This window comes from Cicer arietinum, chromosome 6 (assembly GCF_000331145.2).
Source record: "Cicer arietinum cultivar CDC Frontier isolate Library 1 chromosome 6, Cicar.CDCFrontier_v2.0, whole genome shotgun sequence".
Lineage (NCBI taxonomy): Eukaryota > Viridiplantae > Streptophyta > Magnoliopsida > Fabales > Fabaceae > Cicer > Cicer arietinum.
This window is the reverse complement of record NC_021165.2, coordinates 15,152,397-15,175,749: the sequence shown is the minus strand read 5'-3', so window position 1 is coordinate 15,175,749 and position 23,353 is coordinate 15,152,397. Positions and strand designations below refer to the sequence as shown.

General features: G+C 30.1%; 3 protein-coding genes across 5 annotated transcripts; 2 read left to right on the top strand and 1 right to left on the bottom strand.

Annotated features, from left to right (window-relative positions):
- The first annotated feature begins 2,325 nt into the window (after window positions 1-2,325).
- On the top strand, window positions 2,326-9,254 carry LOC101489652 (mitochondrial inner membrane protein OXA1). 3 transcript variants are annotated; one of them, XM_004504953.4, is made up of 10 exons: window positions 2,326-2,532; window positions 2,845-3,316; window positions 3,746-3,836; window positions 4,171-4,218; window positions 4,737-4,795; window positions 5,517-5,592; window positions 5,698-5,829; window positions 6,108-6,215; window positions 7,632-7,686; window positions 8,723-9,254. In XM_004504953.4, exons 2-10 carry the CDS (start codon window positions 2,862-2,864, stop codon window positions 8,980-8,982), a joined length of 1,284 nt encoding a protein of 427 aa, XP_004505010.1. In that variant the 5' UTR covers window positions 2,326-2,532; window positions 2,845-2,861; the 3' UTR covers window positions 8,983-9,254. The 3 variants fall into 3 exon arrangements, with proteins under 3 accessions (XP_004505010.1, XP_012572498.1, XP_012572499.1); XM_012717044.3 differs by having other exon boundaries at window positions 2,326-2,542; XM_012717045.3 differs by lacking the exon at window positions 2,326-2,532 and adding an exon at window positions 2,549-2,687.
- Window positions 9,255-10,113: 859 nt separating this feature from the next.
- LOC101488890 (uncharacterized protein At4g04980) lies at window positions 10,114-13,996 on the bottom strand. Its single transcript, XM_004504950.4, has 10 exons — window positions 13,754-13,996; window positions 13,567-13,659; window positions 13,261-13,458; window positions 13,008-13,103; window positions 12,780-12,906; window positions 11,515-12,592; window positions 11,033-11,198; window positions 10,778-10,942; window positions 10,532-10,684; window positions 10,114-10,410 (listed from the first exon to the last, which is right to left on the bottom strand). Exons 2-10 carry the CDS (start codon window positions 13,630-13,632, stop codon window positions 10,231-10,233), a joined length of 2,229 nt encoding a protein of 742 aa, XP_004505007.1. The 5' UTR covers window positions 13,633-13,659; window positions 13,754-13,996; the 3' UTR covers window positions 10,114-10,230.
- Window positions 13,997-21,460: 7,464 nt separating this feature from the next.
- Window positions 21,461-22,492, top strand: LOC101495150 (probable 2' cyclic ADP-D-ribose synthase BdTIR). The gene is made up of 2 exons (XM_004504963.3): window positions 21,461-22,065; window positions 22,158-22,492. Exons 1-2 carry the CDS (start codon window positions 21,617-21,619, stop codon window positions 22,255-22,257), a joined length of 549 nt encoding a protein of 182 aa, XP_004505020.2. The 5' UTR covers window positions 21,461-21,616; the 3' UTR covers window positions 22,258-22,492.
- The last annotated feature ends 861 nt before the right edge of the window (window positions 22,493-23,353 follow it).

Here is a 23,353-nt window from a genome sequence, read left to right as displayed (position 1 = left end):
ATATATATATATATATCCCATGCAACTCACAAACTTTACTTTAGTATTTCTTATATATATAAAATCAAAGGAGGGGTGTAATAATATATGCGATTTAGACTCTAATATCCTCCCTACACAATCATGATATTGAATTCCCAGATTACTCAAATAGATTCATTTTATGGATAAGTTCAAGGTGAGTGCTTCCGTAGACAAGTAAGACGAATGGTCCACGATGGACTATGCAATACTACCGTTAGATGATGAACGTTTAATAGATCTAATGATGCACCGTTCACACTAAATAATTTTATGGCTTAATTACAGTTTTGATTCCCTTATTTTAGTTGAATCGTAAAAGTAGTCCTCCCATTTTTGGGGTCTTCCAAACATAATTTTGATCCAAAACTTGATGAAATTTCAGTTTTTTTGCGTTTATTTAAGTCACACCATGCCTCAAAATCCCGTGGTGCAACAATTGTATCTGAAATCTATTATCATTAATGGTATGGTGCGCCTTATAAAAATGAAACTTCATCAAGTTTTAGACCAAAACTCTATTTTGGGACCAAAACTGAAGAGAAACAAAATGAGGAGACTACTTTTGCGATTCAGCTAAAATAGGGGAACCAAAATTGCAATTAAACCTAATTTTATTTCACTTTCTTTAGACTTCTCAGTCTCACCATCTTTTGCATCCAATATACCTTGAACCATTTGTGAGAAGAAAAATGTTCACAAATAAAGTCATAAATGTCAAAAATTAAAATGGACCCCATTTATTGAAAAATAATAATATTTAAAGGTAAAATCATAAATGTCAAAAATTAAAATAGATCAAAAGTCCCTAAAATCAAGAACATAAAAAAAAACAAAAATAATCAACTCATTTTTATTTGTAAAAATAGAACATTCAAGATCACTTATTTAATTAAATAACCATGAACGTAGAATATAAAAAATAAAAAAATATAAATAAATCAATTGAAAAACAAACAATCAACTCATGTCTAGATTAATTTTCAATAAGTGATTTTGACCAGAAGCATTTAATTTCTTCTTCAATTTTAAGCAAAATTAACAAACACAAAACCCCTACAAAATAGAGAAGAAACTAATGGTAAATGGGAGATTGTGAAAGAAGGCACCAGCAGGGATTGAGGTTGTGCAAGGCCATGGTGGCAAAAAATGGAGGGTGAGGGAAAGAAAGGACAAAAAATTGGTTTTGATTGATATGGATGGTACATCATAACATCGGGTAGAGTTTCAGAATCCAACGGTGGTCATAAATGACTCACATGGACCATTTGTTACTCTTCTCCATATTAGAATTTACCTTAGCTCGAATCGGCAAAATGGATTCAGACAAATTCTTTGACTCAATTCTTTTTCTCAATAACAACCACAGGACATGTTTTATAATTTACTAAACATGACTACAAAATTCCGTCAAAAAATAAAATATATGACTATAAACCCCAACATCGAGTTTTTTAGACAAGTGTTTATAGATATTATGAAAATGAGCAAGTGACAACACATTAGACAAAAAAATGTTTACAAAAAAGAGAGAAAATCGATTTGAGAGAATTTATTGTTATATATATATATATATATATATATATTTATCCAGAAAAATAATGTTTTAGTAATTTAAAGTTTGATATATAGATAAATAAAATATAGATTTAATTGCAAATTTGATCTCTTATTTTAGTTAAATCACGTAAATAGTTTATTTCTCTCTAGTTTATTTGATGTCATTTTTTTGGACTTATGTTAGTACAACAATTGTACATGAGATCAATAAATAGTGTGGTGTGGTTTAAAAAAATACAACTTTATTAAATTTTAAATTAAAATTCTATTAGAATATTTAAATTAAAATTTTAATTAAATTTATTAATTATTTAAATTAAATTATTTAATTATTATAATTACATAACGATACAAAAACACAACTAATTAACAACAAAAACTTATTATTTTTAATTTTATTGGATTTTTTTATAATATATAATTAAATGAGAAAAATCTATATATTTTTATATTTTACTATAATTTAATATGATTTAATTTATGCACACTATCACTTTAAATATTTCATACCTCATCATTCAATCATAGTATTATTAAATAAGTATGATAAAAATTAAATATGTATAATGAACTGATTGACTAACTATATAAACTTTTTTTTACACCAATTGTGTATAGAAACTACTGTATATTTGATACATCTTATTTATTAAAATAATAATTACAACTTTAATTTTTCAAGAGATTTCTGTTTATTTATTTTTTCTTTCTTGTTATTAGTTCCTTTTGCCAAGAAAAATTGAGAGAAACAAAACATATGGAATTGACAAAAATAAACACCTTTTAGCGATTAAAACCCTAAAAACAACAAAACTCAGCAGCTTGCATCAGCTTTGCACTTTCACATAAACACAACTTGGAGTCGCACTGAACACAACTGACCGGAAAACGCAAAAGCTCGCCAGACAACGCAGGCGCAGTTGGTCGCAGACCGCCGTTGACAGTTAGAAAGTCAGTCCAGGTTTTCCTTTTTCCTCTTTCGTAAATTTCCTTCCCCTCTCCTGTACAGCGCGCGAGGATGCAATTTGCGGCTGTGATAGCCGCCACTCAAAAGGCGAACGATTGATGACATAGCTATTTTCTACTCCTATTTCACTTATATAGGAGTACGTTTTAAACTTGCGCGTGTAAAGTTTTTAGGTCAAAGATTTAGCTGAAAGAAATGACTATAAATTATTGATTCATTTTGTTTACCTATTGAATTAAATCACCTTAAGTTTAGGTACGAGTTTTAATTTGGTTATTTAATTTTGTTGGATATAGAACTTTCAAAGAAATCAATGGCTTATAGACGTTGCCTCTTGCAAAGAGGGAACCTTATAGATCGGAGGTGCCATCCATCTTTCAGTTATGTTTTCCATAGTGATGAAGGGAAACGTGAGCAGCCAGATGAGAAACCATCTTCAACAGGGATTAACAATTTTATCCAAAGAAGGTCCTTTGGAAGCTCTCTTAATGGATCAATGGGGTTTTTTTCATCTTCTCATAATAGAATTCTTTCTCCATACGCCGGATATAATTTCTGTCGAAATATGTCGACATCGGATCAGGGTTCAGATAAGATTGGTATAATGACTGATGTAGCTGATGTTCTCAGTGACACGACTCTGGAGGCTGTATCTTCTCAGGCTCCTGTTGTTAGTGAAGTTGCCATTGCTGCTGCTGATTCTTATTTGCCTGTTCAGGCCTTGCAGTATGCGATAGATGCTGTGCATTCCTTCACTGGCCTAAACTGGTGAGTTCACCTATCTAATTTCATCAAGATTTATTGAATAATACTAAATATAATTTTATCAAGACCTATTAAATTAAATAATACTAAATCTTCAACAGTCTGCCTAAATTGTTAGGGAGTTTCAAAATAGTTCAAAATTGGCATTCATGCATGTCAAATTGCCATTGTGGGATATTTGGCTTTTGCTTGGGATAGGGATTTTGATTACCAGTTCCTATTGCCTGTCACCAATGATTTTGCCTGAAGAATATCCAAATTTGGAATCTTGGCTTATTTTAGGACCGTTTTAAGTTTAATGGGAATTCAGGGTTTTGAGACTATGCTTACTACCATTGTTGTCTAATGACTTGTTAATTCATAACTGATAAAAATTTGATGGCACATGAATTTTTAAAGGAAAATCTTCACCTTATTGCTCCTTTGTATCAGGTGGGCGTCCATAGTTCTAACAACTCTCTTGATTCGAAGTGCAACTATTCCACTCTTAGTAAATCAACTCAAGGCCACTTCTAAGCTTACAGTATGTTGTGCTGCTTTGGTTTCATTCTTGTTTCTTGCTAAAATGAATTAATGGCAACAACTATTGCTCGCCCCTTCCTCCATTGTACTGTTTCGAGTGGATACAAATTAGATACTTCGAGTGAATTTCCCCCTTGGCTCCCTTTTCCACTTTTAAATAAGATATTCCTAACATGGACTGGAGGGGTTATTTCCTCACTTCACCATTTTGTTCCTTCTTTTTTTCCCTTTTCAATGAAGGTCTCAATGGAAGCTTGTTTTATATTTGATAGTGCACTTTTTTGATATCCCTATCTATCTTATTACCTAAGCTTACTGTTTCGTACATGTTGCAGCTAATGAGGCCTCGCTTGGAAGAGATAAAGGAGCAATTGGATGGGAAGGTAATGGTGCTTTCATTCATCAAGTCATTTCTTAATTACCAATAATAGTGCCTAGTGGATATAATGCTTTGCTATTATGTTGTTATATGCAGTTCAATATCCAGTAATGTTATTATCAGTAACTTCAAGCTCTTAATTCTCTCCTCCTTTGATCTAAAACTTAACTTCAACAAAAACCATTAGCAAATGATTTTTCAATTAAATTAAGTGATTTTTTTTAAATCGTTAACATACAGACTCTTTGTCATTGTTAGAATTAAGTAAACATGTTAATATTCCTAGACTGTAAAGTTTCCTAGATTATTTATTGTAACACCATTATAAATTCAAGTTGTGTGATATGACTTAGGGACCTAGAAATTCCAATTCAATATTCATATTGGAGAAATGTATGAAGTATTGGAATTTCTTACATGCATGTAATACATTTTTATATCAAAGACAATTTCTCTCTGATCACAATAAGATCCACTTTTCAAGAAAATTTCTCTCTAATCACAATTAGATCCATATTTCAGACAATGGATCCCGAGGCTGTTGAGGAAGGTCAGAAGAAGATGAAAAAGCTATTCAAAGAGTAAGCAGTTTCATGGTTTCTCTAATGCACAACTGCTAATACAATGTATCTGGGGCAACTACTATAATTACTACATTTGCTGATACAATGTATCAGCGGAGTAATCTTTGTGGTGACTTGTGACGGTTATAACTTAGATCGTTTAATAATCAGGGACAACTACTATTATTGCTCGTTTTGGTTTTTCTGTTTTCATTATATTGAAAATGTTGCTTCTGTAAACAGTAATAAATTTGATATTTAAACATTTTCATGGTTAGATGTGTGATCACAATAGCTGTATGAAGTTTTGTTAAAATTAATATTTAAGTAATACTCCCTCCGGAATGAAATATAAGCAAAATTAGATCAAGTTTCTTGGAATGAAATATAAACAAAAATCAACAACTTCTCTCCTATTTAATGTTAAATTCTCTAAGCTATCCCTCATTTATTATAACTTTTTACAGGTCCAATTATCCAATTTATCAGTCATTAGGGGTAATTTTAGGCAATAGGCTTAACTTTTTTGTTGGGAATGCATACAGTTAATGCGATCAACAATATTTCTTAATACACATAATTTGTTCATATTTGCTTATAATTCATTCCGGAGGGAGTATAAATATAATGTAATTGGTCTATGGTTCTAAGTTACCTTTATTTTAAGTATTAAAATCAAACTTCATGGTTCTTTTGTTTCATTAGATGTCATTTTCTTTTGCTGGTCTCGTTGATGCAGATATGGTGTGACTCCATTTACGCCGTTGAAGGGACTCTTTATTCAAGGTCCTGTCTTCATTAGTTTTTTTCTTGCGGTAAGCTGACTTTTGAATTGATATTCCGGCTGATTGTAGGAGTCTGATGAGCCTTTGTATTGTTTCCATCCATTCATAATTTTATTTTGTTTTCTTTAATGGCAGATAACAAACATGGCTGAAAAAATGCCATCATTCAAGCATGGTGGAGCTTTCTGGTTTACCGATCTCACAACTCCAGATGCCTTATACATATTTCCAGTTATAACTGCATTGTCATTTTTAATAGTAGTAGAGGTGAGCACTTCATTTCCCGAAACTTTTTTTTTTTCCAACTTTTCAATTATCTTTCAAGTTTGACCTTCTGAGTTCTAGTCTGAATGTTTGTTTGGTCCTACATTTCGATTTTGAATTTTATTTAGTGTTCACTGAAACCAGAAACTTCATATGACAAGAAAACAATTTAAAATTGAGATGACAAGAGTAGTCTTGTGATATGATGACAAGAATAATCTTATGATATTTGTTATGTTTGATATCCACTTAAGATTAATTAATTTTATATTGTTCTTCAGTGTAATATGCAAGAAGGAATGGAAGGAAATCCTGTGGCTGGCACCATGAAAAATTTCTCAAGAGTTCTTGCTCTTCTTTCAGTTCCTTTCACCATGAGCTTTCCTAAGGTAAACTTCCCTAGCTTGGCCATCTTTTCCTAGCTGGGCCTTATTTTTTATAGGAATAAATTCCCTTTGCTACCACCTATGTATGCATTTGGGGAAAAAAATTATTGTATCAAAGCGTAAAAGAGACAGTAGTTGTCTTTGATAGTTTAGTTAAGGTAGCCACATGGTTTATAGTTAGCTTATCTCTGAATAAAACTTTTTTTGTATCGAAAGGACAAGGGAGGTAAACACTTTGAGGTTATGTGATATGGCTAACAACTTTGTAAGTACAGCGACACCCATAAAATAAAAAATTAGCTCTGGCATTACATAACATGCATCCACTTAACTCACCTACCATTAATTCCCGGTACACGAATTTACGCTTCCCCCATTGCCTCCACTTAACTCCATTCCCTCCTACTACACCCTTTCCTTTCCTAAAGTTGACGTTAGATCTTAGATCACCTACCATTTTATTTAATAATTTATTATCTGTTTACATGTATCTTTTGAGAACCACCTGTTAACAACTTGATTTCTATTGTCCCCCTCCCCCTCTTTCTCTTATAAATAAAATCTCAATACTCAGTATTCTGGTGTTAGGGTTGTGTTTGTGGATGGGCAATTGTGCTAGTGTGATAAGTATTCAACATAAACTTTTCTCTTCTCATCCGATGTAAAACAAGTTGAAGCAGAATAGTTTTCTTGATTTCTACCACGAGTTAACCCATCGTAGTTTCCAGGGGGGTTTTCAATCTTGGATCCCCAGATAGTTCAGAAAATGTAATTGAGATACTGGCTTTGCTGCTTTATCCGTTTTTTTTCAACCTATTTTTTCTATTTTTTAAAATCAAAAGGATATTATCATAATAATCAGAAAAGGTATTAAAATTTTTAAACTTGTTGGAAAACCTGGAGAATATTATCTGTTAACTTGTAACAAAATAACATTCTATTCCGGTCAGGAATGAGGAAACTCCGAAAATTGCTGTATTTTCTCTATTATAGAAAAGAAGTCTTAATAATTATGATAATTAATATTGTATGTAATTAACCTTAAATTGAAGGGCATCTTCAAAAGAGAAAAAGTTTCTGCAATCCATGTGTTTATTATGTATTATAGATGGCAAATTCTAAGGTGGACCACCTTGATCCACCTATCAAGGTGTCCACCGTTGACAGTGCTCAGAAGTCACATGAAGTTATAACGATGATCAATGATACTCCTAAAATATATAAGTTAATGGTTCTCCTCATCTTTAAAGGCCGAGACAATGATTTGATTGGTGTTGGTTCAATGGGTTAAGTTGAGAGACATATTTGGTGTTTGGTTATTTGAGAAAAAAGCAACGGATGCCTATTTCCTTCTAACTACTGATGGTTTTATTTGTCATTCTATGTAGTTTTAACTTGATTTCATGTACAATTTTGCAGGCTATATTTTGTTACTGGATTACATCGAATTTGTTTTCACTGTCGTATGGAATGGGTAAGGAGCTTAAAATTTTTCAATTGTAATATCTCATTGTCATTATTTATCATTTAAGTAGGCAGAAATTTTGATTTGATTTCATAAAATGCATATTGCTTAGGGCATTGATTCTGCCATGGGATTCATGAGTAGTGCTTTATGTATGCTTGATTCTGGCATGGGATTCATAAAATGCATATTGCTTATGGCATTGATTCTGCCATGGGATTTCATAAATTGCATAATGTATAATGCAAATAATTGAAGAATCCATTACTCCTGATCTTGCTATTCATGTCAAGTGTTTTAAATATGCATGCCTATCAATGCATATTGCTTATGGCATTGATTCTGCCATGGGATTTCATAAAATGCATAATGTATAATGCAAGTAATTGAAGAATCCATTACTCCTGATCTTGCTATTCTTGTCAAGTGTTTTATATATGCATGCCTATCCAGTTCTATTGATAATTCGATTGTTTTATAAACTTTGCCAACATTGTATAGTTTCAATCAAGATTCTTTTTGACAAAAGTTCCTGTCAATTTTTTATTCTATCCAAAACCTCGGTATCTAATTCAAGTTTTTTGTTCTCTCAACCTTAGGACTTATAAGAGCACTTCTGCCCTCTTCTTGAGTCGTTACGTATCATATTTATTTCTTTCGTATAATATTATGTTTGGAAGATATTCTCAAGGTCATGTAGTAATGTGGCCTAAATATTTTTAGGCAGACAAAAAATATATAACTTCCTTTGTACTGTGCTCTCAAAGGGTTCTTGTTTCTCCTTTCCTTGGTATTGCAAGTCTGTGAAATCTTCTGGGGATTAAAATAGGTTACTCTGAAAAAAAGGAGAGGATGCCTGAAAGAAAGGAAATCATTGATTGCGTAGTGATACCTAAATTGAAGCTGTGTTTCAAGTTTCTTATATTTATGCATTAAGTGGGTCTGGGTTTCTATTTTAAACTGCTTAAAACAAAACATGAGTGAACTTTTGTTACATTTTGATTTTCTCTGATCCCTATATGTTATTTCATTTCCAATTTTGCAGTGCTTAAAGTTCCTGGTGTAAAGAAAACTTTGGGTATTCCTGATTTACCTGCTGCACCACCCACCAGTTTTCCACAATCTCCCTTCTCTATATTTCCAGCACTAAAACAAGCTGCATCAGTGACAAATGGGCAAAGCTCAATGCCAGTGGAATCACCAAAACTATCAAATAAAAAGATATCTTCTTCTTCCTCTGTTATTAGTCAAAGGCTTAGAAGCTTAGAGAAACAAGTAAAAGGAAGAAAGAAAAGCAAGAAGTGATTTAATTTATGAGTTCCTTAATTATGCCATCAAACATTAGAGCAGATATGCTTATAGTTTTGTCATTGTATTATTATTATCCTCGGATAGTGGGGAATTAGGAGTTTATTTAAGATAGAGAGGGAATAAATTTTTTCCAATGGCTTATGATCAATTTTGCTGAGAAAGCTAAAGCTTTTGGTTAACATTTGTTATATTTATTCATTCATGACATATACAGGCAAAATACATGAAGGATTCAAACCCTGGAATACAAGCATAAGTGCATACTATCTTTTTATGCTCCACATAATGATATATTTCTGGAGCATTATTCTCGCCGTATCATTATCCAGTTACCCTCTGCTAAGTTTCGCCCACTGATTTATTATGTACCCTTATTTCTTTATTTTACTTATCACGGCACCCACCAATGTATGAATTGACTGTCATACTATTTGGTACGAAGGAATTTTATCGTGAAATGTGTCAAATAAAACGCATACAGATTTTGAAAGAGAGCCAAACTGACATTGAAGTCAGTGTTTTGGTGAAAATCACAGTTAAGTTAAAAGAGATCAATTTTGTATTGCTTCTTTCTTGTGATTTTGTTTTTTTGCACACACCATTTTCCTGTTTTTTAAGGATCCATTTCGTCATTCCAATATTGGAATTTTTTTTTCCATCCTTGCCACTTGCCATGAGAGGAATTTAGTGAAGATGGGTTTGAGTTTGATAGATGAGAAAGTAAAATAAGAACATAAAAATGTGTAAAACTGAAAGGAAACTAATACTTTCATGGAGAAAGGCATCTGAGGCACAACATTGCTGATGCTAAACTTTAATGAATTAATTTTCTTTAGTATTGCTATAAATTACGTATATTCCAATTTCATCTCAATATCTATCGTTGTCTCTTATTTAGACTAGTGTTTTGCTGGTTGGTACAAATAGAACAAGCAGTGAAACTTAAATAAAACAAATGGGAACCCATTACTTAAACACAATATATACAGAACAAATTAACTAAAGCAGTGAAGCTTCAAGTTAAGCTTCGTACTTCCGGTAGAGTCCCTGAAATGAGTTTTGAAAACTCTCCAAGGATGACTAGCTCCTATAAAAAAGAAAAAAAAAAAAAAAGAGTAACTCCAAGTCGCCAATGATCATTTTTAATATACAAATGGCTTTGAAACTACAAAAGGGGGTTCATGATGTTGGGTAAATATCCATAATGAACTTCACCATATCAATTTTCACTCCATAATAAAATCATGGATGGTTGGGGTCATTTTCTATTTCCTTAGCCAATTCTCTTGTGAGCGTGTCAGCACGATCATCATGTCCACCGGCAAATGTGTAGACACGAAATGCAAATTGGAATGCCCTCCAAAGCATTTTTCCACAATCCTTTTTTGCTCCATCACTCTTGCAACCATCTTCACGCTTCTCCTGCATTAAGATTAAGATTAAGCAAATGCATTCAAGTTAGCTTCATTAATAGTCTAACCGTGTTTTATTAATCGTAAAAATGATCATGGTTTGTAGTTTTACTTTGTTCTAATTTGGATACCTTAAGTGCTAACTCCATGCAATTGGAGGAAACATCAACCGTTGCTTCCTTGATCTTTATAAGAATGTGGAAGTCAAATTCAATGTTGTGACCCTTAAACTTCTTATACTCATCATCTTTGGTTCGTTCCAGAGCATCTAGTTCTGTTTTAATCTGCATGTAGTAAGCACTTAGTTGGTTAGAACATAGAAATAAATGTATAGAACGACACTAAGGTAAGTAAATATACATGAAGATTTTTTTTACCTTGGTGAAATAACGTTCAACCTTGTCAAGGAGCTGACCCATGGGAGTCACTACTTTCCAATTTTGAAGTTCAGTAAGGATTGAATCCAGCTTATTGAACAATGCTGCTGCCATTCTAATAGCTTCCAACTTCTTTGTGGGGAAGCCTTCGAATCGTGATAGCACCTAAACAACAGAATTGTAAATATAAAATGGTAAATGAAACAATAATTAGTGGAAATGCAAACCAAATGGACATGGATTTCAAAAACTCACCTGTGATTCGTCAGTTAGATTTTCAAGAATGGATTCAACATCTTTGTGAAACTTGCTCAATTCAGTCATGTCGTTTGTCTTGAAATTAGTAATTTTAGATCTCAGCTCTATGATTTGTTTTGTGTACTTTTGAACATCTTCTTCTATTTGTATGAAGTAAGAGGATCTAATAGAAAGAAGGAAAAGAAAAACATTAAGAAATGAGACACTTGGTTCCAAAATTTGTATATAGTTCACAAAATATATCATTTGAAGAATAAAAATTCATTTTGGTCTTAAAATGTACGAGGCAAAATTATTTTAGTATCTAAAAGTTTCAAATTGACTAACGGAAGACACATCCGATAGCCAAATTGACTAATAAAAGACACATTCAGACATGTTTGTGTAATTTTGATATATTGAGAACTATAATGACATTCAAGGAACACAATGACTATTTATTCAAGATTATGGTGTTATGGATGGTTAAAGAAACATACCTTTTTGTCATCTCTGCTAGAGCATCAGCCATTCCTTGTTTTCCACCAGTGCTTGCTCCTCCAATGGCACTTTTCTTCCCAGCAGCAGATGAGTTTCCATGTAGGCTAGGTCCTTCCACTTTCCCCTTAAGAGTTCTATACAAATTGCCTAGTTGTGTCGACCTTTTCAATTTAGTAGTTGCCTTGGGGCGCAAGTTTCTCCCTGCTCCACCTGGAGGTGGTGGGGGTGGCCCGCCTCCTCCGTTTCCACTGGGAATCGGCGGTGGAGGTGCTGGAACTGATCCACCTTTCATAAGTGGTGGTGGTGGTGGCGGAGGTGCAGTTGCAGCTGTTGGTGGAGGTAGTGGCTTCTTAACTGCATCTGCACTTTGCTGCAATTGGGGTGCTGACGGTGGAGGTGGAGGTGGAGTTGGAGCTAAAGGTGGTGGAACTGCCACATTTGGTTGCAGCATAGGGGGTGGCGGCGGTGGTGAGGGTGGTAATGGTGGGGGTGATGAAACAGGAACAGGTTCTTGTTGTTGAAGAGAAAGAGAAGGTGTTTCTGTTGGTGTAGGAGATAGTGGTAGCTCCACTTCCTCCACAGCTTGATCAAGTTTAACCGTTCTTTTAAGATCATGGTCATTTGTGTCCAAATCTAACACAAGTTCTTCTGATGATGTATCTTTTCCATGATGTGTAGGCTTATCATCAATGACTTCCATTTCAGTGATTGGTTCCCCATCTATCTTATCAATATGTGTAGGAGACATATGAAAAGACAAACGCTTAACATCAATTGGGCTCAACTTTCCAACAGCTTGAACTCTGAGCGACCAAAGAAGTGGTGATGCACAAGAACTTCTTGGACTTTCTCCAGGTCTTGAAGAGTATTTCATGAATTCAGGGAGCACAGTTCTTGGTGTGAGAGGTGAAGAGCAGCATGAGAAACTACTCTCTGAAAAGGAAGAGGATCTCATTACGAATTTTCCAAATGAGCTTGACCTTGGACTGAATTCTTTCTTTTGTTCATCTTCTTCTATGTCAAACCTCTCACTTGCTAACTTCATCAAGTAATCTAGTGTCACCAGCATAGTTTCACCTGCAAAATAAATCAAACAGCTTAAGTGCTTGAACTCTAACAAATGAGTATGCACTATTATACACATATTTTATCACTTTATTATATTATATTACTTCCTAAAATATCTCCGCAAAAATCTATATTATGATATCTAATTTGATGTAGGTGTAAAACATTTTTACATTTAAGATTGTTAGCAACATACCCAATTGACGCATATTGGTGTTATCCTTGCAAGTTGGTAACACAATATTGAACTTTTCCATCCAATCATTATCCATCATCCATGACTCTCCAAGAGACTTCAAAGCCTCACAGAAGTAGGCCATAGCCTAGTTCATAAAATTGTCCACATTTAGAACTTAATCGGGATGCTAAGATTTAAGTAATTATTATAATTAGGATGATTTTATTTCAGGTTCAACTAATTAACCTGATCTATAGACTTGCCCTTAATCTTTGACACTTGAGTTTTTGTTATGATCCCTGGATAAAGCCTTCGCAGATCTTGCAGGGTTCTCATAACTATCTGTGACATACCAAAGAATAAACATGTTCAGTGTAAAAAAAATTTACATTATTAAATAATCACAATCGTCGTATCATTAAAAACGTTTGACTTATTTCTAAAGTCACACACATGATTTAAATAATTATATGAGGATGATTATAATGAAGTGAGAGACCTCTTGCAAGGAAGCAGAGCTATTGCATGGAGCTAAGTCCATGATGTCTCTGAAAGCCATGATCTTCTTATGAATCTCAACCATTAAAATCAATTGGTCTGCTCCTACAAATGACAACTCCATTGATTCTCCATTTTCTTTGCTCTGAGCCTTTGAAGATTTCTTGGGCGTGCTAGAGCCTTTTATCACTTTCAGTCCCTGCAAATCAAAAGTTTTTGTTTTTATTTGCTAGACAATTAATTATGAGTAATTGAATTAGGTCAAATCTACAATTATGGAAGCAAGAAATTAAGATTGGAATTTTACCTCTAAAATACTAGTCTTGCGACGGAAGAGCAATGGCTTTAAACCGCAGAACCCCACGGTAGCCATGCTTATTGCTTATCTTGAATTGAAACCCTGGAAAAACAAGAGAACAATGTGATTTATTGAAATGATTGGATTTGAAGAGAAAATAAAATATATAGAATGAATTAATATTCAAATAATTAACCTCTGAGAAATGAAATTTCAGGGTGGATTGGTGGTTGGTAATAGAAAATATGAGACATGCATGCATGAAAATGCATGCATGAAGAAAGCAAATGATGAAGGTATTGTAATGGAACTTTCTCAAAAGAGAGAGCCAAGGAAGAAAAAGAAAGAGGAAGGGTTATAAAGGCACCTTCCTCCTTCCTGTCTATTTGTTCAGTTTGAGTTCTTTTCGGATATGGTTTAGTGTTTTTTTTGTTTATGCTTTGTGTTTTCATCATAAACGGCTAACTCAATTACAAAGTATCAAATATTGGGTTGGCTCATGTCTAAAAATAATAAATTATGTTCAACCCAAACAGATTTCCCTATTCAGATTGAGGTGCCACTTTTAAGAAATTATGTATTTATGGCTTTATACATTTTCTATATTTAAAGATCTTTTATCCTATAATCTAACAAACTTCATAAGCATTATCTTCTATCTTTTTTAATTAATTAATTAATTAATTTTATATATATTGTATCTTGGCCAACTTTCAAGTATATGATTGAACATTAGAAAATTATTGCACCTTAAGATCATAGCCACAAGAGGAATGTCGACCAAGCAGTGACTGCTATGCCTCAAGCACTGTATGTCCATAACAGAATAACTGAACTCTCTTCATTTCCTACATCAAACAGTTGAGCCATAGTACCTACATATTAGGAACAACCATATAATGTAATATATATTATCTATTACAACTCTTTTTAGAAGGTGGGTAGTGGTAAGATACTGAGTTTGATTCGATAATTTTGTATATGAATTGAAGTACTCTATTTAACAAATTTTGTTTATTAAAAAAATATATAGAATATATATAAAATTTAACATTAACCTAAAATCCTTTGTTATCTCCAAATTATTTAATTTTGAATTATATCAAAGATATATCAAATAGTTTTATATTTAAATGGAATTTAATACACATGACTTATATGATAATATCTTTCACTACAATGATGAATTTTTGCAATACAGATATGCGTTCAAGAATTATTGAAAGTGTCATAATTAAAATATTAAAATTTGACCATACAATGGCAATATATATATAATCTTAGTCGTACAATTAAAATAATTTTACAAATGATTTTTTTAGGAAAGCAAATGAAAAACTAGACAATCATAAACTTGAATTTGTTTTAATAAAATGTTTACACGATGAAGGTGGAATATTGGTGGTGAACTTATTAGAGAAAAAGACAAAAAGAATGTGTTTTACGAATATGATTTAGTGGTAAGTTTCATGCAAATAGTAAAAAGCTGGTAGCACGTTAGCACCATATTTGAAGTTTGAAAATTGGAAATTTAAGACCGAACTGTGGAATTAAAAGAATGGATGTGTTGAACAATTCCACGAAGAATCCACCCCGGTTGAAAACCCGTCAATCTGTTAGAATTTGATTTGAAAAGTTAGTAAACTGCTTCAATCAATAACCGTTTCATTATTTCAATAAAGACAAACACAAACAAACAGTTGACACCAATATACATATAATTATATTTATTTATTATTAATTAAATAAAATATAAATATTCTTTATAAAATATTTAAATTGAGAATATATATATAAATTGGGAAATTCATTTTATTACAAAATAATTCCTAAAATAATATTTTTCTCCATCTCACAATCAATGTGACTTTTAGTTATTTCACAATTTTAAAATGACTATAAAAAAAGAATGATAATTTATGAAATTATTCTTATTAACAAGTATTTGTGTATTTTCTATTATCATAAATATAAAATAAAATATAATACTCTATTTGTCTCAAAATAATTTAATCATTTGATTATTTCACACGTATTAAGAAAAATATAGAAATGAAAGAGAAAATATTACTTTTACTATTATTTTAGATATTTGTGCATTATTAATGTGATAAATGTATACTAAAAGATATTTTATTGAAAATAATATAAGTAATATTAATTAGAGGAACAATTGAAAAAAAGTACATTGAAAATTGAAAGAGACAATTATTGAGATAATTCTTTTTGATAAATTGTTCGGTTATTTTTGGACGAAAGAAATATTTATTTTTTAAGTAATGTAATAGTATAAATTTAAGGATTTAATTGAAAAATAATAATTAATGTTATGGTAAAATTTTAAAATAACATTAATTTTGAAATAGTTTTTTTTATTTTTTTATTTTGCAATAGTGATATTTTTTTACTGTTTTAATTTCAATTAATTTCCTTTCCTATTTAGATATACGAAACCCCGACAAATACCATCATTGTTTCATTTATTTTTTTAATTGATTTTTTCATTTAAAAAAAAGGAGATCCATAATTCAGACTTGAATAAACTAATTTCCTAATATTTACCTATAAAAAAAAATAAACAATTTCTTTTATCAAAACTAATATAAGTCAAAATTACATTAGTAAATTCAATATATACTTACATAGACAAAGATCATATCACTCAACTCCAACTAACAATTTCATATATATATATATATAATTAAAGAATATGTATTGTAAATATATTTAGTTTTACACGGAAACTTAATAAAAATTTATTACTTTGTTATATCATTTTAGTTTTTTATAATTATTTTAAAACAAATCATAGAATTAACATGATTCATCAGATATCAGTATAAAATTTTATTATTTTATATCAATAATGTATAACCAACCAGGTATATAAAGATAGAAAGGCCATATTAGTAAAGTCGGCGTTTCATACCTCTTTTTTCTTTAATCAAAAGCTAATTTTTTTTTGATATTCTAATACGCCCGGACCCTAGCTTTTTATCTTTTTACATTGTGTGTTGTTTGATTGCAAATTCTGGAATATCCTTTTAATCGAAAGCATGGTCAGTGGCATCTATTTGGTTTTACACATCGCTTCAACAACTATCTACTCTCTTTAGTTGATAAATAAGTAAAAAGATTATTTACTTAACCATTTTTAAGAAAAATAATTGATATTATTTATGCTTCTCAAAGTAATAAAAAATTCATAAAATTGTCTAAATTATTTCTCACGAAATTTTTTCCGTATAGCATAACTAATTCATTTTTGTTATGTATATTTAGAATGAGAGATAGTATGTATATATTACATGCTATAAAAAATTGTTTTAATTAATTAAGATCACCGCGTTTTCGAAGACTCAGTATCTCATATGTGCAAAGTTGGAACACACGTTGTAATCAAGTCACGGTCATGATGCATGCATGAGTTACTTGTCACTGTCATTATCATACAAGTGTTAATTATTTTGAAAGTCTTGAAAAGCTATTTTTTTTAACAACGAAAGTTTTGCTATTTTTGATTGATTACGACGTGTAATAAATATATCTACTTTTTAAATTAAATTTAAAAGATGAAAATATAATAGAAACAATTTATTAATTTTTTGATAATTGACAAATAAAATCTCGTTGATCAGATTCTCGAACATACATTAGTATTTTTTTCGTCACAAAAATGAATTAACATATAGTATTCTTTGGTGAAGTCAATTGATACTTTGCACCTACATATGATAATAAAAACAAAAATATTATGGGATTGATTTGTGTGTTGTTTTGTTAGTTTCAAATTGAGTTTAATATTTGGTGAATCAATAAAATAGTACTTTTTTTTTCTTTACTTTTTTTAATCATAGAGGACAGAGATTAAACCATCGATCTTATTATCATTATGTTATTTAACTCTCTTATTTCAGTCAAGAAGTTAACTTTATATCTTCTTGAAGATACCCATTATACTCTATATATTAATTCGTTTTGTTATAAAAATAAAGAAAAACACAAGATTAGCTACAATTTCTATTTTATTTTTGCATGTATGGGGAATGCCATTATAAATTGATTATTCGGCCTATAAACCTTTGGTTGATCGATTACTTGATCATTAATAAGTCTTTCGTTCGATTTATATTGATTTTGAAATAAAAAGTTATTTGATATGAAATATTTGAATAATATGTTTTTCGGTTCAACTTAGAGTGTTTTTTTTTTTAATATGTAATAAAAACATTAATCAGAATTGTATAACGTTTGTATTTAAGTATTAAGCGCTATTAAAATTGAAGGTATTTTATAGTGTTTATTATAAAAAAAGCGCTATAAAAGATTTAATAAACATTATAAAACACATTAACCTCTAATAGTGCTTAATTAATAAGTGTTATTACAATAGTTTATTTTTTATTTATTTAAAACTGCCAAAATAATTATATCATTATAACATATGTGCTATTATATTTCGATATTAAATTGAATTTCAAATAATTCTTTTATAGTGCTTATGTTATAATAAGCATTGTTATAATAATATTTTTAATTTATTTTTTTTTATCAAATCAGCTTCTATAACCTTTTATAGTCTTATTATAACTGTTGAAATATAAGACAAGAAAATTAATCAAATTTCATAGTGTAAACATTATAAACTAAAACTATTATTAATGCATTAATATTAATCATCAAAATGACAACAAGGTTATCAAAATATACAAATCTTTCCCCCATAACTTATGCACCTAAATACTATCTAAATCTCATAAGATTGTGCACTCAACCAAACACACTTAGAAACTAATATATGATCGACTCTTTTTCTTTATCAACTTCAATATGGTTATGTTCACTTAGTTTTATTATGTTTCCTGCATAATAAAAAAAAAACTTAACAAACCATAAATAACTCAATAAACCTACAAACATTCAAGATTTCAAATCAAAGCATAAGAATTCAAACATTTAAGAAAAAGATAAAGTTTTATCCAAACAATTACAGAGTGTATAACTAATAGAATTCTCCTTCACCTCAGTTAACTTATACTTATAATAAAAAAGAAAATATAAAATTAAGTTAAAACTTAAATATATTGAATGTCTATGATTACAAATAATAATTAAATTAATTTCACGTATGTTAAATAAAATTGTGTTTTAATTTTGAACGATGATCTCTTTCATATAATGCCTGACTTAATATTGGCAATCATCATTTGTCGTCTTGATAAAGACACTAAAAATTAAACAAGTACATCAATAACTTTAACACTACATAATTATTTGAATATACCATTATTTGTCTGTGTGATATTATTATATTTTGACTTGGTCATTGTAGCTCTCCTTGGAGTACGATAATTTTTAAAGCTCTATCAAAATGAAATTAACTTCAAATGAGTATTAATTATAAATCATCGTAGACATAAATACTAAGAAAAGTTTAAATAAAAATATAAATACTTACTTTGTTGATCATAAAAACTATGTTTGATTCATTTTGAGGCTCACCGTTCAACGAATCCAAGTAGTATATTATCACAGTCATGAGATTGATGATAGTCAAGATCTACACTCAATATTTAAATATTTTAGATTTATATTACATTAAAAAATTGAAGAATCCATACAGGAAATATTATATTATCAATGATACTTTGTAAATATTTTAGATTTATCCTTCATGACTAGTAAATAAAATTGCACCTTCAAAAAAGCGAGCAAGAAGAACAATAACGGAGCTTCAAAAACGCGAGGGTGAAGAAGAAAAACGTGAGAATGAAGAAGAAAACACAATTTCTAAAACAAAACGACAGAGACGACGATAGTCACACCTTCAGAATCTTATACCATTATAAAATCAAAAGGATTTATATCTTAGATTTGTAGTTTCTCTAGATGAAATAACACTAGGTTTTATTTTTCTCTAAATTGAGCAGAAAACTAAATTGTCTCGATTTTTTTTTTAAGGACTAGAATGTGTTTTTTTATTTTTATTTTTATAAGGACTTAATTGAATCTTTCAAAATTTCTCAAAAAAATAATTTGATCCGATTTAATTTTCTTAAAGACTAAAAAGTGTTTAATTTTTCTAAAGGACTAAATTAGGTATTTTGAAAAATTTCAAAGACCAAAATGGATCTTTATTTTTTAATTATGTTGCTCCTAAAGGTAAAGGCCAGCTATGGGTAAAACATATGATCAATTACTGTTATAACTAAGTTTAAACTCATATTTTTTTAGAATAATTTATTTTTAATTGAAATTTATTAATTATTTGAATTAATCACTTGATTATAGATAATTGTTTTCACTTTTGAGACATCTAATAATGGATCATTCTGTTATTCCGCATTTTGCTAAATTATAGACACTTTTTCTGGTGTCATAAATTTGAACATTAATTTAGGAGCAGTAGTAAATTAATAACTCTTTTTTTGCAGACTCTATTTTATAAAAATAAATGATGGTTGTTTTAGTGTAATGATACATTTTGAGATACAAAAGTGGAGGAATTGATTATTTATTGATAATAGAAAATTATAAATGATCGACAAATTGTTATAATTAATTTTTTTACGAAGCATAATTAAAATATTTACTTAAGCATCCAAATGAGAGGAGATATATTAAGAGTACTCGGAACAAATAAATTTGAGTTGTGATATTTATACATCTTTAATTTTTCTATATATATCAATATTTTAATATTTCATTTTTTATTTTATTTTTCTTTTATCACATCAACTACATATCAAATCACGGTCTATAGAATGAGCTAATGCCATCAAGACTCGATTTCACACGGAATTCAAATAATCTTTTTTTGCTTTCTTAATCTTCAATTACATGATGAAAAAGGTGCGTATCATATTTCAATTTTGTGATCTAAAAACAAATATATAATCTATTACACTGAATAAAAATAACGAAGAATAATGTATTTTTCGGAATAAAGAAGAAGGAAGAATAACTATTACAGGAATTATTATTTATTAGAGGATGATGATAAGTCTAATAGAGTGTAGCACCTTTTAGGATACATGTTAGTATTTCATAAATAGTAATTATGTCTTTTGGTTTGGTTGCTTTTCAAGACTATGGTGATTAATATGACTTTTGCTTTCTATAATTCAACAATTCAGTCTCGATAATAATAAAATTCAACAATTCAGTCTCTATAATAATAAAATTCAACAATTCAATCTCTATAATAATAAAATTGTAGCGATGACATAATTTGGACTATGAAATTTCAAAATAATAACTGGAATTAAAAAAAAAAAACTCAACAATTAATTATTCATTGGATTTTGAAAATATATATATATATATATATATATATATATATATATATATTTTCCTACTTGTTTTATCAGCTTGATCTCAAACAGAAATATCTATTCTCACATAAAAACTATTCTTATTATATATATATATATATATATATATATATATATATATATATATATATATATTACAAATTAAATCTTTATTCCGATGTGAAGATTAAAAAGGAACCGAGTGAGTAACAAATAATTCTTCAGCAAGACTCTCCGACCACATTTATATAAGAAAATTAGAAATAGAAATAAATTGCTTTCAAAAGCAGGTTATTATTACACATTTATTCTTACAACTATTGCTTTCATAAAAAAGAGAAAAAAATGTCTTTTTTCAATAGTAAATAAAATAAGAACATTTTACATTAATAAATTTATGAGAAAAATAAAAAAAAGAAATAGTGTGTAAAATTTATGAATTTAAGCATGTGAGAAATAAAAGGAAGCAGTTGGCTAAACTTCCGATATTCTAAGAAGGCAGTCCAGGTCAGCAGATGAGTGTTACTGTTCCCATCATTAAATATTCCGACGTGTTTGAAGGATAATTAATTCCAGTTATGTTTCTCGACATTCTTTCTCTTTCTCAGAAACTTTTACTCTAAATTAACATCAATTAATGGACCAACACGTTGAATTTCTCTTATATATACAAACTCACACCAATATCACCCTGACTCATCCCCTATTACTACTTCTTCATACAAACAGACTAATCTACAGAATCCATGCAACGTTTGCCAGCCACCTTGTACCGTAAAATGGCTCGTCCATCATGTGACGTGTTCATAAATCATCGAGGAATCGATACGAAGAGGAACATTGCTGGATTGCTTTACGATCGATTAACGAAGATGGGAGTGAGATCCTTTTTGGATAGTAAAAATATGAAACCTGGAGATAGGTTGTTTGATCATATTGATAGAGGAATTCTTGGTTGCAAAGTTGGTGTAGCTGTGCTTTCTCCAACTTATTGTGACTCTTATTTTTGTCTTCACGAGCTTGCTCTTCTCATGGAATCTAAGAAAAGGGTTGTTCCAATATTTTATGATGTTAAGCCTTCTCAGCTTCTTATTAAGGATAATGGTACTTGTCCTGTTAAAGAGCTTCGAAGGTTTACTGCTGCATTAGAACAAGCTAAATTCACTGTCGGATTAACCTTTGATTCTTCCAATAGGTTATTTTTTCTTATTAATTATATGTAATATGTTTTATTATTATTATAATGCAATGTTTTAATATTGAGTTTGAATTTTATGGATTTTATAGGGACTGGTCGGTGCTATTAAAAGATGCTTCAGATGCAGTGATCATGAACTTGTTGGAGGTAGAGGAAGAGCATAAGCAGCTCATGAAGATGAAACAATGAATGTACCTCATCACAGTTTTTTAGTTCATCAATTACAATTTGTTTGATTGTATTATTCTTTAAGAAAAAAAAAAAGAGATGTTAGAGCTGCTAGCAAGCATTTACCATAGTAGGTTTAGGTTTTCACTCATTATTATTTATTTATTTTATGCAAAATAGGGTTTTGTATTTCATTTCTTCATCAAGAAAAAATGAAGAATGAAATAATAGATATGAAGCTAGTCTATAATATTGAAGTTAGGCGTTATGGATTAAGTACTGGAATAGAATTTGAGTTATTTTTTAAATTTACTTTTCTGTCCTTTATTCAATATACTCACTGTTACATATATATGTAAGATTTATGGGTCACATATGTAATTAATTAATAAAGTGTGTTAGGGTCATTATATAATTAGCCAATAAACTAGGGGTCAAATAATATATAATAGTTTATGGCTAAAGAGCATAATAGTTATGAAAATTAATAGTGTAGATACCAGGCAGTTTCTAATTTAATGAGGGGCTGAATTAGAAATACTGCAATTTGGGATATAACTAATAATAGTTATATATAGGGGTAATGGTCCCCAAGGCAAACACAACAAGACTATTAAGTTTCAAAACCCTAAAGGAGAAAACTCTCTGGTTCTCTCTATCCCCATCAAGAGAGCAAGGTCTTCAGGGTGTTTTGCTGAGGAAGATCACCCAACCCATTGGCTCTATCATCATCATCTCAGGATTTCATTAATGGCAATTCCCACAGGTACGCTTCCGCCTTTGGCTATTCATCATGTAATTGACATGGATTGTTGAGCACAACGTTATTAGGGTTTTTTCAACAATTGGTATCAGAGCCTACCATGTTTAATTCATGATGAAATTCGATTATTGTCTTTGTTTAGGATTCAATTTGGGAATTTTGACATGTTTGAAAAATTAGGGTTTGTAATTTAGGAATTTGAGAATTTTGATATATATATTATGGAATCCATATTTTTAACATGTTTGAAAAATTAGGGTTTGTAATTTGGGAATTTTGATATATATATTATGGAATCCATAAATCCATATTTTTAACGTGTTTGAAAAATTAGGGTTTGTAATTTAGGAATTT

Coding starts and splice junctions, on each gene's coding strand:
- LOC101489652 (XM_004504953.4), top strand. CDS start 2,862: ATGGCTTATAGACGTTGCCTCTTGCAAAGAGGGAACCTTATAGATCGG. Junction 3,317..3,745: donor TCCTTCACTGGCCTAAACTG/GTGAGTTCACCT, acceptor CCTTTGTATCAG/GTGGGCGTCCATAGTTCTAA. Junction 3,837..4,170: donor AGGCCACTTCTAAGCTTACA/GTATGTTGTGCT, acceptor TACATGTTGCAG/CTAATGAGGCCTCGCTTGGA.
- LOC101488890 (XM_004504950.4), bottom strand. CDS start 13,632: ATGGCTACCGTGGGGTTCTGCGGTTTAAAGCCATTGCTCTTCCGTCGC. Junction 13,459..13,566: donor GCAAGACTAGTATTTTAGAG/GTAAAATTCCAA, acceptor TTTGATTTGCAG/GGACTGAAAGTGATAAAAGG. Junction 11,199..11,514: donor CTAGCAGAGATGACAAAAAG/GTATGTTTCTTT, acceptor TCTTTCTATTAG/ATCCTCTTACTTCATACAAA.
- LOC101495150 (XM_004504963.3), top strand. CDS start 21,617: ATGCAACGTTTGCCAGCCACCTTGTACCGTAAAATGGCTCGTCCATCA. Junction 22,066..22,157: donor ACCTTTGATTCTTCCAATAG/GTTATTTTTTCT, acceptor TGGATTTTATAG/GGACTGGTCGGTGCTATTAA.